Genomic DNA, 14082 nt, shown 5'->3' on the forward strand with positions numbered 1-14082 from the left:
AGGGGATTAGAGGGGTAGTCTCCGATAGAAATGAGAATCCAATTTGACTCTGGAAGAAAGGCTTCCCTTGTCATAGTTGCAAAGAAGTTAGCTGAAATGCGCCCATCCCCTAGAACTCTGTGGAAAGCCAAATTTAAAAGTGATGGATTTAGGGCATCTGACAAGAAACATCTAAACAAAACATAGAAGGGTCTGTGTGTGTACTTTTGGCTGTTTTCAGCACAATTTGGAATAGAAAGAAACAGATTGGAAAGATTTGGAAGACTCATAGTCTAGCTAGGAAAAGAGCAATGAAAAAGATTTGAAAGGTGTAAGTGACTACTTGCTAAATTAGCAGATAGTCTGGAAAATGACAACTCTCAGAAAACTTCAACCCACTACAACAAACTCAGAGACCCAAAAGACTAATCTGTTTGCAGGACCACACCCAGGGCATGCTCCTTGACCTCAGTGCCCAAGGCTGCCTTGAGGTTCTGTTTCCTGATTTTCACTGAAAAAGTGCTTCACAGTGGCTGCAGCTGTGGTTCCAGCAGGACCAGGACCAGTACTGTTTGTTTGGTGGCAGACTTTTGTGGCATCCACATGATCCTCATTCTATAGGCGTGTAGAATGCAGGAGTTAGGGAATCATAGCAACAGTCACCAAGATTTGAAAAGAAGGCTTGGGAAGCCAGACAGAGGTTTGCCTCCAGATCAGGTCCCTTACAGGACCTAGTATTACTGTCAGCTCTGAGCTTGTGGTTCCACAAACATCAAGGACTGAAGTCAAGAATCAAAAGAGGAGGCAAGGGAAGTTTTATTGGAAATAAGAAGAATAGCTCTTGGGTTTCCAGGAGGGGGTCCAAGTAAGTGGCTTTATGGCCTCTCAATCCAGAGTTAGTTATAGATAAGCAGAACATAGGAAATGCTCAATTATTTAGTGGCCACCTATCACAGAAGGCTCTGTGGATTTAAAATGACCAGTTGGAACTCTGGCTTGTAACTCAGTTCTTCAATATGTAAAGTTTAAAAGAAACTGGGATTTTATAGAAAAAAAGTGGTTATTTTGCATTTTAAGCTCCTCAGAACTCAGGAGCCTCTGCAACTCCCTTTTGTAGGGAATGGGCTACATCTTATACTGCCCGAGGAGAAAGTTTATTTTTTGCACAAAGTCCAAGTATTTCTATTCTTATTTTAATTTTTATCAATATGGCTGGCCACCCAACTGTATTTCAGGCTCTTCCCCTAGATAGCTTTGCTCATAAGCTAACTAAACTACTTTCTATGCTAGCACCACCCCCTTAAACTTTCAGATCTGTGAGCTAAATAAACCTCTTTTCTTAAAATACCCTCTGGTATTTCTTTGTAGTAAGCAAAATGGATTAAAAGAAAATTGGAGACACTGGGAAAATCTAGTGGAGCAATGGGAATGGAGCTGCACTTGGGAAGCCGGAAGGTAAAACAAGAAGCAATGTCCAATGGTTAGCAAGGAACACTTCAGGGCACCCTGCAAAGATAGCCAGGAGGTGTGACCTTGAAACCTGTGACTTGGGAATTTATAGGGGTGAGTTTCCTACCCCTGGGGCCCCACCCCTTACCACAGGAGGAACAGGCTGCAGGACTCAGAGCTTTGATTTAACGTCTGCCCTGCTGGGCTTTAGTCTTGCTTTGACACAATTACTCCTTTCTATGTCTCCATTTCTCCCTTTTGGAATAGAAATGTTTACCCTGTGCTTGTCTAGCATCATTACTTGAAAGTATGTAACTTGTTTTTGCTTTTTAATAGAGCCTCACACTTGAAAAATGAGACTCAGATGAGACTTTGGACTTGGACTTCTGAGTGATGCAGGAATTTGTTAATATGCTGGACTACCGGGGATGAAATGGTTACATTTTGTCTTGTGAGAAGAACACTGACCTCTGAGTTGGAGCAGAACACTGCAATCTGATGTGGTTTGTCCACGGGTTTGTGTGTTGGAAGCTTGGTCCCGGGTGTGAGGACCTGAGAAGCAATGTAACATTTGACAGGTGGAGTCTCAGGGGAGGGCACTGGGGACACTGCTATTACAAGGAATTGAAGTAATTATTATGGTACTCAGTGTTCACAAGGATGTTATAAAAAAGAACAAGTCTGGCCCCTCCCCGTTCTCTGGCTTTATGTCATGCCATGTGCTCTCTCCCTCTTACAGGCACGGCCATTACTGTGATAACATCCACCATGATGCCATCACCAGAGCCTATCAGATCCTGGGTTCCATGCTATTGAACATTCAGCACTAAATAAACCTCTTTTCTTGACACATTTCCCAGCCTCACTGCATTTTGTTACAGTCATGGGAAACCAACTAACACACTCCCAAATGGGATTCAACCCAAATATTCATCATAGTTTAAGCAGATATTAAATAAAGCATAGTATATCCACACAATGGACTACAAGCCAGCAATAAAACGTTGATATGGGCACCATGGATGAACACACTTGTGGTGGCACATACTTGTCTTCCTAGCCTTCTGGGAGACTGAGGCATGAGGATCACAAGTTCAAGTTCAGCCTGGGAAATTTAGCAATTATTGAGACCCTGTATCAAAATAAAGAAAGGGCTGGAAATATAGCTCAACACAAAGGCCCTAGGTTCAATCCCCATTACCATACACACACACAAAAAGCACTGTGATAAAGATACAAACCCACGTGCAAAAGGATGCATATTTTATGATCCTATATACATGAAATTTCTAAAAGAACCAATCATAAAGACAGAAAGCAGATAGTTACATATGTCTAGAGCTAAGATCAAGTATAAATAAGAACAAGCAAACTTTTCTAGAATAATAAGTGTTTTTATTTTGATTATGATGATTACACAACCCATGTAATTTTCTTAGAATTATACATTTACAATGGATCAATTTTATGGTATGTAAATGATAATTCAAGCTGTAAAAGATTAAAAAAAACAAATTGAGCTGTAGAAGATGAAATGGAAAAATATCCACAATATATTAATGAAGTTAAAAAAATATGCAACAAACTGTTAATGGTGGTTGCTTCTGAAGACAGAACTACAGTTTCAGGAGAAATGTTTTACTTCTTTGTATAACTTTTAAAGTTACAGAATAATAGGTCTATAATAATAGGTCCTGTTGCTTGGTGTGGTGGATTGACTAATGGTCAACTTGTAACGCCCAGCTGAACTGAATCAGCATGGTCTGGGCATGGAAGAGCCACCTGAAGATTGTTGACAGTAGCCATAAAAAGAGAAGTAGAAGATAAGATCATGGGCTATTCATTTTCTAGGAGAAGCTTGCTGGGGCTGGTTTTCCTGATGTGAACTTGGTTGTTCTCCTCAGAGGAGGAGCTCAGGACCTCACTGTCACTGGGAATGGCTGCTGCTCTTGTCAGGGGAGCTCTGACAGTCACTGTGAGCAACACTTCCTGGCTCCAGTACAGATCCTTCAGCCTGGTGGCACAAATCCTTCCTCCCAAAGGCACAGGTTTTCTGGCTTCCACCACTGGCTTTTGAGTCTTCCAAGTGCGGATCCTCAATACGGACAAGCATGAGACATTGTTGTGGGCTCTAGGCCACTAGCTGGACTTGTGGGACATTGTCTTGGACTCTAGGCCTTCAACTGGACTTGTGTGGGATATTGCTGTGGGATCCAGGCCCTTGGCTGGATTCTTTGGGCCTCTAGTGTATGGTTAATCTCTTGCACTCCTCCATATTTGACTTTTTGGGTAAATATCAAAATAATCGTATAAATTTTGTGTCATGTATTAAATCTAATTCCCTTGCAGACCCTCACTACAACACTTGGAAATCAATGAACAGTGGGTAAGATAAGTAGTTTCGGGGACAGATGGAATGCTTCTGTGTTTAAACCCTGGCCCTGCCACTTACTAGTTACATAACTTCGGGAAGTCAGACAGTTCCCATGATTGTACAAAGCTATTACTTATACCTGCACCTCCCAACAATGTTAGAATTCAGCACAATAAGGTACACTTAGCTCAATATCTAATGTTTCAGACACAACAAACAGCAGCTATTAGAGGGAGTCAGCTGCCTCAGATCCACTTTGCATATGTGTGGCAACAACCAGTCAGTGAACAAACCCTAAGTCTTATTTGCTGTGCAGTCCTATTGGCCTCTGTGTCCAGACAATGCATACCTGATGTGGAGGAGCCCATTTTACACAGGCTGTGGTAGAGCGAAAGGGGGCTAAGGTGAGAAAATGTAGATGATTCAATAAAACTCTAACTCCAGGCACTTCTGCAGTAGAAAGGGACATGGGTTATGGTGTTCAAAGAGCCACCTTCTGGTCCCAACTCCACCACTTCTGCACTAATCTCATCACCTCCCTGAGCCTCAGTTTCCTGAAAGTTAAGAAACACTCCCAGGTGAGGACCACAGAATAAAGGTGTTTAAAGGTCTTGAGGGACCAGTTTGCCTTTGTAGGAAATGTAAAGGGTGAAAAACCCTCTCGATGTTTTTTTTTCTTTTTGCTTAAATTCTTTTATTGGTACATTTTAGGTATACAATACATTTACATTCATCATTGGGTGCTTGTACCTGTACATGATGTATCTTAGTTATTTTTTTCCCCATTACCTGTGCACCCTTCACCCCCTCCACCCTTCGCTATTTACATAGATTTTGTTTCCATTTTTTTTCTTTTCTCATATTTTTTTTTCCCTTCTTCCCTTTCCCCTTCCCCTACCCCTACACCTTTGGACCTTTTCCTATTTCAAATTATAAATTATTCATTTTAATCATTTTAATCCTTATTCACACTTTCAGTTTCTCACACTAGAGAAACCATTTGGTATTTACACATGTGCGTCCTATTTATTTCACTTAAGAGTATGCCCTCTATATGCATCCATTTAGCTATAAATGTCTCTAGTTTCTCATTCTTTATGGCTGAGTAGTACTCCACTTTATAAAAAAAAAACACATCTTCTTTATCCAGTTTCCAGTTGATGGGCACTTGGGCTGTTTCCAAGATTTAGCAATTACAAACTGTGCTGTTATAAACATGGGTGCACATATATCGCTGTGGTATGATTCTTTTAATTCTTTGGGGAAGATACCCAGCAAGAGAATAGTTGGGTCAAATGGGACCTCTAGCCCTAGTTCTTTGAGGTATCTCCATACTGATTTCCACGGTGGTTGCACCAGTCTATACTCCCACCAACAATGGCGAAGGGTTCCTTTCTCCCCACACACCTGCCAGCATTTATTATTGGTTGATTTCTTGACAGCAGCCATTCTTTCCAGGGTGAGGTGGAATCTCAGTGTTGTTTTCATCTGCATCTCTCGAATGACCAGTTATGTTGAACATTTTTTCATATATTTATTTGCTGCTATTTATTTATTATTTATTTTATTTATTATTTATTTATTTATTTGCTATTTATTTATTTACTTCTTTTCAATGTTTTATTAATGGGGTAGGTGGAATACTTTTATGTCCAAAGCACAGCATGTTCTGTCTCATGTAAGAACATACAAAGAGAATAGCAATAGCAAATTGTATAGACTCAAATCTTTCTGAGAATTAATAACGGGCATACCCTTCCACTAGGATGAAGAACATGTTTTCTTCAATCTAGGTTATGAATGGCCTCTGAAGACTCACAGATTTCTCTATTCAAATCATGACTTTTTGGTCACAAAGGTGTAGTGTCTCCACTTCTTTATAAAACAGAGACCATTTACAAGGAGCTAAAAGAATAATGATGACACACATTTAAAGCTGCCTTGGCTAAGTAGCCACTGTTACTTCCCCAGCCTTACAAGGAAATGCCTTACATTCATGCTTCTTTCTCCACAGCTGAGGACCACACCATTCTCCGACCTCCCCCACCCACCCAGGCCATCCCAGAAAGGTAGCTGTCAGGGTCACACTACCCAGAAGGCCTGAGAGCCCGACCTGGTGACCTGAGGATTCTTATATTCTTAATCATGGAAGAAGAAAGTTGCCTAGTAAACTCATCCAATAACTTGGCATTAAGAGAATTTCCCTGGCTAGAGGCAAAGCACATTGCTTTTCAAAAGAATTTCCGGAGAAGACCTTTCTGCAACTTCATTTGGTAACCTGGTCCATGTCTAACAAAACTGTCAACTTGTAGCTCTGGGGCAGCAAACAAATATTTGGGGAAGGGATTGTGCATCTCTTTGTTCTTCCTGTGGGAATGGGTTCAATCTTGCATGCGTTTTAAATCAGCAAGCTCAGCCATACTGGGTGGGGAGATGGCATTCCTCAGAAACTCTCTAGACTGGGAACTCCAGGGTCACAGGCAAACCTGGCTTTATCTTTAGCTCTATTCTGAGCAAGGCTCAAAATCTGGACCCATGGACAGAGTCCAGCTGGCAGCACAAGTCTGTGTAGCTGGTACTGAATCTTTTCAATACTGAAGTAAGTCCCTCTGTCAGCTTTGGGGGCGTGTGTGGAGCTATGCAGTCCCTGTTTCTCTTAGGCTCCATCATTCCTAGTGCCTAGGCAACTCAATCCCTCACTTTGTAGGTCTTGAGAAGATAAAATGGAACACCTTTTAGGGTCAAGCTGTGCTGTCCTCTACATGTTTGGGAAATAATAGGGAGCAAAACATTTTTAAAAATCATTGTTTTGGAGATTATGTTTCAGTAAGTACAGACTACAGCCAATAAATCAAATAAATTTTGTAGTGCAAGTATAATGTACCATACTAGAAAGTGATTCATCAGGAGGATAGGGAATGCTAGAGAAGAGGAAAGTGGTTTCTAAGAAGGGCAGATTTGAGGCAACACTGGAAAGAGGGAGGAGACAACCTTGTGGAATTCTGAGGAAGAGTGTTCCTGGCAGAGAATATTGGTCCAGCTCTTCAGTATTTTATCTTAGAAATTCATTGTCCTCCATCAGCTATTAATTTTTGTTATCATCCCCACTACCAAAGGAAACATAGTGATAATTGTCTCAAGATACTGTTGTGATGTTTTACCTCCATTCACTCCTTTAATCCTCACAATATCCCTACAGAGGTAGGTACTCTCACTAACCCCTACCACCGATAAGGAAACATGAAGTAACTTGTCCAAGATCACCAGCTAAAAGCTGGTGGAGCTGGCACATCACTTTGGTAGTCTGGCTTCGGAATACGTGATCTACGGCATGCCACCTCTGAGATAAAACCTCACGCCAAGCAGTGATGCCCCTAACAGATGATCCATGCTCACCCTGAGGCTTCTGGCACACTGCCACCCAGCCACAGTCCATGTGAGAGGAATGGCCTGAGACCCGGAGCTCTATTCAGGTTTTCTACAGTAAGACAGCTTCAAGGACAAATGCCCCCAGCACTCATGTGGCTAACCGGGCTCAAACCAATACCGAGTTGGCTGCCAGTGGGAGATGATTAAAAATCTACCATTAAACCAAACTGTACTTAGCAAAGGCCTTTTCTAGAGTAGCTTTTCAGCAGGGGATTATATTTTCTTCTTGACAATTTCCTTAACGGCAAGAAAGGCTATATGTTAGAAGAACAAAGGAGACCCAAGGGCAAAGAGCCGAATATTTTCACTGAGGTGGGACAGAAAGTGGGGAGAGAAGAGGAAAATTAAACAAGCAGCAGTGAAGATGCACCCTTCTTTTATTCCTGTATAATGATTTAGTGCTGCCCACCCCCACCTCTCTCTGCCTTCTTCTCCAGGCCTAACAGCAGCCCAGAGCTCATGAAAGTTTAAACAGACTGATCAATATGGACAGAATGGTGAATTGTCCATCTGCAAATTACCAAGCACTGCATGAATATTTAAAGAACTAAACTAGGAACAGGGAGAAGAAGGAATCCAAGACTTATATTTTTCTCTCTCCAAAAGAAAAATAATAATAATAATAATAAGATACCTGTTGTTTCTGATCACCAGAAAATAAAGTCAAAATGAAAAACAAAACTTTAAATATGAGCAAGTATTACCAAACACCACTTCCTTCCCCAAGCCAGCAAGCTGCATCCGATCCACAGTCACTCAAGACTATGAACCTGCCTGGCACATACTGAAGATGTTCCAGTTTGACCCAACTTCCTCGCTTTCTCAGAGCACACACATTTTCATGTCACCATGCAGTTCTTCACTTGTCCATTTGGGAGACAGGAGAGTCTATTGTTGGTAAAACAGCTCTGGAGCCAGAATGCTTGGGTTCCAGTCCTGGCCCTGCTACTTACTGACTGTGAACCTGTGTAAGTTATCTAACTTTATCCATTTCTCCCTGAATAAGAATAAAATGGGGATGGTAACAGCATTCTCTTTAGGGCTGTTGTGAGGATTCAACTACATAGTGCGTGTTACCACGTTTAACACACAGTGAAGGCAGAGTAGATGTTAGCTATGATGATCAGTGGCTTCGTCCACAACTTAAGCTTCTGCATCCTGCATCCTGTCTTCCCTAAGCCACCTCAGAGTTAGCACCAGCAATATTTACTTGGCTCCCAGCACTTGTCACATCACACTGCAGCTGTTTGCCAGTCTCGACCATAACTCTGTGAGGTCCCGAAAGGCAAGGCCAATGTGTCACTTGGCTCTGCATCTCAAGTTACTCCACATAGTCCATTCATCCAGGTAGGCAGGTGCAAACACTCAACAGGTGGGAGCATGGGCTTTGCTCGTACCTTTGTGACAACACAGCAAGCGGCCCAGATATCCTCAGAGGACTGCTCGTGGTGGTTGAACTGAGGCTCCCATTTGTCAATCGGCTGGTCTGCAAAAGCCAAGAGCACCCCTCTCTGGTCCACCAGAGCCGCACGGACGCTGCCTGTTCCAACATCCACACCCACGTAGTAGCTTCTTGGCTCTGGCTCACCACCAGACATGACTGTCTCTCTACCTGTGGTAAGCAAAACTCATGTGAAGACCAGAGGATCTGCAAAGATAGTCACAAAACATCTCAGAAGTAGAAATAAAAGGAAGTGGAGCTTCCCAAACATTGGCCACTTGTTATTGATCTATCAAAAAAAAAAAAGATTCTATATGCATTGAGTAGGTAGTTGGTGAACAAGATAGATACGGCATCAGATAAGGGACTTCTGTTCTTGGAAGGGAGTCAATCTCAAGCATTTGGTCACATAACTAAGCAAAGTTGTGATGAGTATCATAAGAACAAATAAGAGTGTTAGGTTATCACAGAATCTGGAAGCAAAAAGATGTATTTTTTTCTCATGTATTCAAATCAACAGGACAGTAGCTATAATAAGCAAAAGGAATTTTATCTTCCCTGTGAGTCATTCATTCAAGAAATTAGCTACCATGCACCTATTCTGTGCCAGCAGTATAAAAAGAACACACATATCCTCTACTCCTCATTATGAGTCTGGAAGATGAGTATTCTTAAATCCCTATTACATTGGTGATCAAAGTGAGACTTCAAGAAGTACCTTCGTGTTTCATGCTAGCTGTGCACACTCATAAAGGGGAAATGTACATTATTTTATGGAAACACATTGGGCTGATGAGAAAATAGGTCTGAAAAATGAAGGAATGTGCCTGGCCTCTCTCAGAGCCAGCATAAACCTGAAGTCCCACAGCTGTGCAATCCCAAGTCTTCTTAGGTTCTTTCTTTTCTTTCTTAAAACCTGCAGGGTAAGTTTAGGGAAGAGGGAATATATTACAGCAGTGTCGTGATTACGACTGGGAAGAAGCCCCAGAGGACACATGATAGGGAGCTTGTCAGACAATCTGTTTTCCTTACAGATTCTTGGTGAGTTACAAGGAAATCTGACCAGAAAACACTCAGGAATTCTTTGGCCCTCATGGCTGCTCTAATTCCCCTTGATCAGATTAACCCACATGACTCAGAAATGTCAGAGGCTGTCATTTTCCAGACTGGCCTTTTTCAGAGAAAGAAGAAACCCCTGAGACCTGTACACCAGTGCACACAATACAACTCTCCAGGTGAGCTCGGGGGCCATCCTGGCACCCAGAGACCAAGTCAACCAGAACAACTTCTGCATTCTTCAACTTCAGTCACTTGGGGCTTCTGAAACTAAAGCCAGCCAGCAGATGTTTAGTTACTGCTTCCTAGATTTTTATCCAAATTAGAAAAACTTCAAAGTCGGGCGTGGCAGCACATGCCTGTAACCCTAGCACTCTGGTGGCTGCAACAGGAGGATACTTCATGTTCGAGGCCAACCCAGGCTACATCGTGAGTTCAAGGCCAGCTTGAACTGCATAGGAAGACTATGTCTCAAGAAACCAAATCATTAAAAATAAATAAAGACTTCATTATATGTGATTGCTTTTGACTTAACCACAATAATTTCCCAACTGTGTTTTTCTCCCTTTTGGTTCCACAGATCCCCGGCAAGTGAAGAGGAAAAAGGGGAAGGTATAGTAGCAACATTTACAGCTTCACCTGGGCTCAGAGATAACCCATCAGCCCCAGCCCTCGAGAAGCACTCAGTTTTGGGCCTTAAGAAGTGCCACATGACTATGAGCACCAGTTTTCAAATCATGCATTGTTTTATTCACAGAGATACCTTTTTTCAAGCCAACACTTGATGACCATTTAAATAAAACAGATAAAAGCAGTCCTGCTCAGTTTGAAACAAAGATGACCCTTGCCCACCCTCCACCCTTCTGCCAGCAGTCCCTCTGCTGGGCCCTTTCTCAGAACAGAATACCACTGGTTTTTGGTGTAAGCAGACCTGAGGCCCTGAGCACACCGTGCCACCTCCCCCAGGAGCTTCCTCTCAGCATGTTTGACACAGTGTTGCCCTTCTGGCTGGAGGTCTGGACAACCTCACAGTCCCACAGTGCACAAGAACTAGCTCTGAGCAGATCTCTCCTCTTACTGTTCTCACTGACCCCACTCCTTCCCCACCTGTCTGGTGACAGTGGACTCACACTAGAAGACCAGCCAGCCACAACCCCTTTGGGAGAAGACATCTCTTCCTTTCTCTGTTCTTTGCAAACAAAGTATTGCATCCCTATTTTCTTTTAAAGCTTGCCACTGTAGGTACACTGAGGACAGAGCCACCATGTTTGCCTGCAGGCAACGAACTCAGCATCCATAGGTTTTGGGCACTGGCCAAGCCACCCACCAACTCAAAGCCCATTCTCTGTTTTTATTTCCCCTTGGCAAGGTACAACAGAGGCACTGACCAACCAACCAACATGATGGAGGATGAGTTCAAAGCCCAGGAAGAGAAGATAAGCCAGGGGGTCTGCAGGACCAGGGAGAAATGACAAATGGGGCCAGCAACACTAACCCAAGGAAAGTCCACAGCTATTGTAAACTATAAAAATAGCTCAAGGCCTGGTGTGGTGGTGCACACCTGTAATCTCAGCAGGCAGGAGGCTGAGGCAGGAGTATTGTCTCAAATTGGAGACCAGCCAGGGCTACGTAGTGAGTTCAAAGCCAGAGTGAATTACATAGCAAGACCCTATCTCAAAAAAAAAAAAAAGTACAGTATGTGCTTTTACTCCGAAAGTATCTCCTTCATGGCATAGAAAGGTTAGAGAAGACTCCTAGCCCACAGGAAGGGGCTTCCGGGCTGCCATCTGTCCCGCTGCTCCCGGCCCAGAGGTAGGGGCTTCTGAGATGCTGTCCCACTATGCCTGGTCCAAAGGAAGGGGCTTCCCAGCCACGATCACTCTCGCTGCTCCCAGCCCAGAGGAAAGGGCTTTTGGGCCACCTTCTGTCCCGCCACTCCCGGCCCAGAGGAAGGGGCTTCTGGGCCACCATCCATCCCACTGCTCCTGGTCCAGAGGAAGGGGCTTCCCAGCCACCATCCCTCCCACTGCTCCCACCCCAGAGGAAAGGGTTTTTGGGCCACCTTCTGTCCTGCCACTCCCGGCCCAGAGGAAGGGGCTTCTGGGCCACCATCCCTTCCACTGCTCCCAGCGCTTGGCCCACCTCTCCCAGCTCAGAGGAGGTGAGCTGCATGGGCACCAACAGCACCCCTCTGCCCCCCCAGTCGAAATGAAAAAACACATAAATAACTCTCAAAACCAGACTTCCAGATCACCTACAGCAATCCCAAAGGGAAATGAGATGGAACACACTGATACTTACCCACCTGGACCCACTGAACTGGCAACAAAAGGGGATCTGGAAAAAAGGAAATCAGAAATAATTTCTTAGATAAGAGGAGAAATTGTGCTTCTAGTACAAGACAGGATTAATAAATCTAGAGAGGAGCTGAGGAACATGATGGAATCCCAACATAGGAAACAAATGGAATCCATCAAACAAATGCAAATAGATTTCCAGGAGAAGAAAAACTCCACTGAAAGTCTACATAGCAGAATGAGCCAATGTGAGGACAGAATTTCAGATATAGAAGATAAGATAGCAATTAATAACCAGGAAAAGAAAAATTGCTTCAAAATTATAAGGGAGCACGAGAAATCAATAAAGCAGCTGCTAGATGATGCAAAGAAGAATAACATAAGACTGATTGGAGTCAATGAAGAAACAGGAGAGAGTGAAGATGACATAAAAATCTCTTCACAGAAGTAATGGCAGAAAACTTCCCAAGCAGGGGAAAAGAACTTCACATACAGACAAGCGAGGCAAACAGAACTCCAAATAGCCTTGATCAAAAAAAATCTACACATAGGCATATAATTGTTAAGATTCCAGAAACTCAACAAAAGAACAAAGTTCTACAAGCAGTTAGAGAAAAGAAACAAATCACATACAAAGGAAAGCCCATCAGAATCACAGCAGACTTCTCAACACAAATCATCAAGGCAAGAAGAGCTCGGAGTGACACATTCCAAGCCCTAAAAGAAAACAGCCTCCAACCCAGATTGATGTACCCTACAAAACTGTCTTTCAAAATGGATGGAGAAATAAGATACTTTCATGACAAAGAGCACCTTAGGAACTTCGTGAATACCAAACCAGCACTCCAAAAAATTTTACACAGTATCCTAGGAACAGACACTGAGGATCATAATCGCAGGAAGAAAAGCAGAATGAACCCATCTGGCATGACAAGAAATTAAATGTAAAGGGGGAGAACCCAACAAAAAGACAAGGTCATAGCAATGACAACTCAATACGTTTCAGTTATAACCATCAATGTTAATGGTCTCAATTCACCAATCAAAAGAAATAGACTGGCAGAATGGGTCAAGAAGCAAAATCCAACAATATGCTGCATACAAGAAACACACTTAATTCAAAATAAAATTCATAGACTGAAAGTTAAAGGGTGGAAAACAATACTTCATGCTACAGGAACATGAAAAAAAGCAGGAGTAGCTATCCTCTTGGCAGATCAAGTAGATTTCAAACCAACACTGATTAAGAGAGATAAAGAAGGACACTACATCCTTGTAAAGGGAACAATCCAAAGGAAGAGATGACAATCATAAATATCTATGCACCAAACACTAGTGTGCCCAACTATATAAAACAAATACTAACGGACATGCAAAGTCATATATGCACTAATACAATTGTAGTGGGGGACCTCAACACCCCATTGTCACAAATAGATAAATCAACTAGACAAAAAATAAGTAATGAAATACTAGAACTCAATCGAACTCTTCAACAAATAAAATTAACAGAGGTTTACAGAGTCTTACCCCCCACAAAATCAGAATACACATTCTTCTCAGCTGCACATGGGTCATTCTCCAAAATAGACCACATACTCACACATAGAACATGTTTAAGTAAGTGCAAAGGAGTTGAAGTTATCCCCTGTATATTATGAGACCATAGTGCGATGAAGTTGGAGATCCATACCAAAAGAAACTCAAAAAATTTCATAAACACGTGGAAATTGAACAACACGCTTCTGAATAACCAATGGGTCACAGAGGAAATTAAAGAAGAAATCAGACAGTTCCTTCAATTAAATGACAATGACAATACAACATATCGGAATCTATGGGACACAATGAATGCAGTCTTCCGAGGGAAATTCATAGCAGTGAATATGCATATTAAGAAAACAGAACGAGCCCAATTAAACAACCTGATGCTGAACCTCAAGCTTCTAGAAAAAGAAGAGCAGGACAACCCCAAAGCTCATACAAGGGAGGAAATTATAAAGATCAGAGGAGAAATCAATGCAATGGAGACTAAGAGAATGATACAAAAAATCAAT

At 42.5% G+C, this 14082-nt stretch overlaps 1 protein-coding gene across 12 annotated transcripts in view; it reads right to left on the bottom strand.

Annotated features, from left to right (window-relative positions):
• The window catches only part of Fggy (FGGY carbohydrate kinase domain containing), a 479381-nt gene that overhangs the window by 428911 nt on the left and 36388 nt on the right, over positions 1-14082 (bottom strand). For 10 of the 12 annotated variants that reach the window (XR_015452489.1, XR_015452488.1, XR_015452490.1 and 7 more), the window contains exon 2: positions 8629-8843. Coding sequence is in view for 9 of the 12 variants with exons in the window: in XM_087214470.1 (XP_087070596.1) it covers positions 8629-8843 (215 nt within the window). In the remaining 3 variants the exon portion in view is untranslated. Of the gene's footprint in view, positions 1-8628; positions 8844-12029; positions 12066-14082 lie in introns of all 12 variants that reach the window. The other 2 variants (XM_087214475.1, XM_087214472.1) reach the window with 1 other exon arrangement.

Source organism: Heterocephalus glaber, unplaced genomic scaffold (genome assembly GCF_053883595.1).
Source record: "Heterocephalus glaber isolate CG9 unplaced genomic scaffold, H.glaber_assembly_v1.0 deba00001447, whole genome shotgun sequence".
NCBI lineage: Eukaryota > Metazoa > Chordata > Mammalia > Rodentia > Bathyergidae > Heterocephalus > Heterocephalus glaber.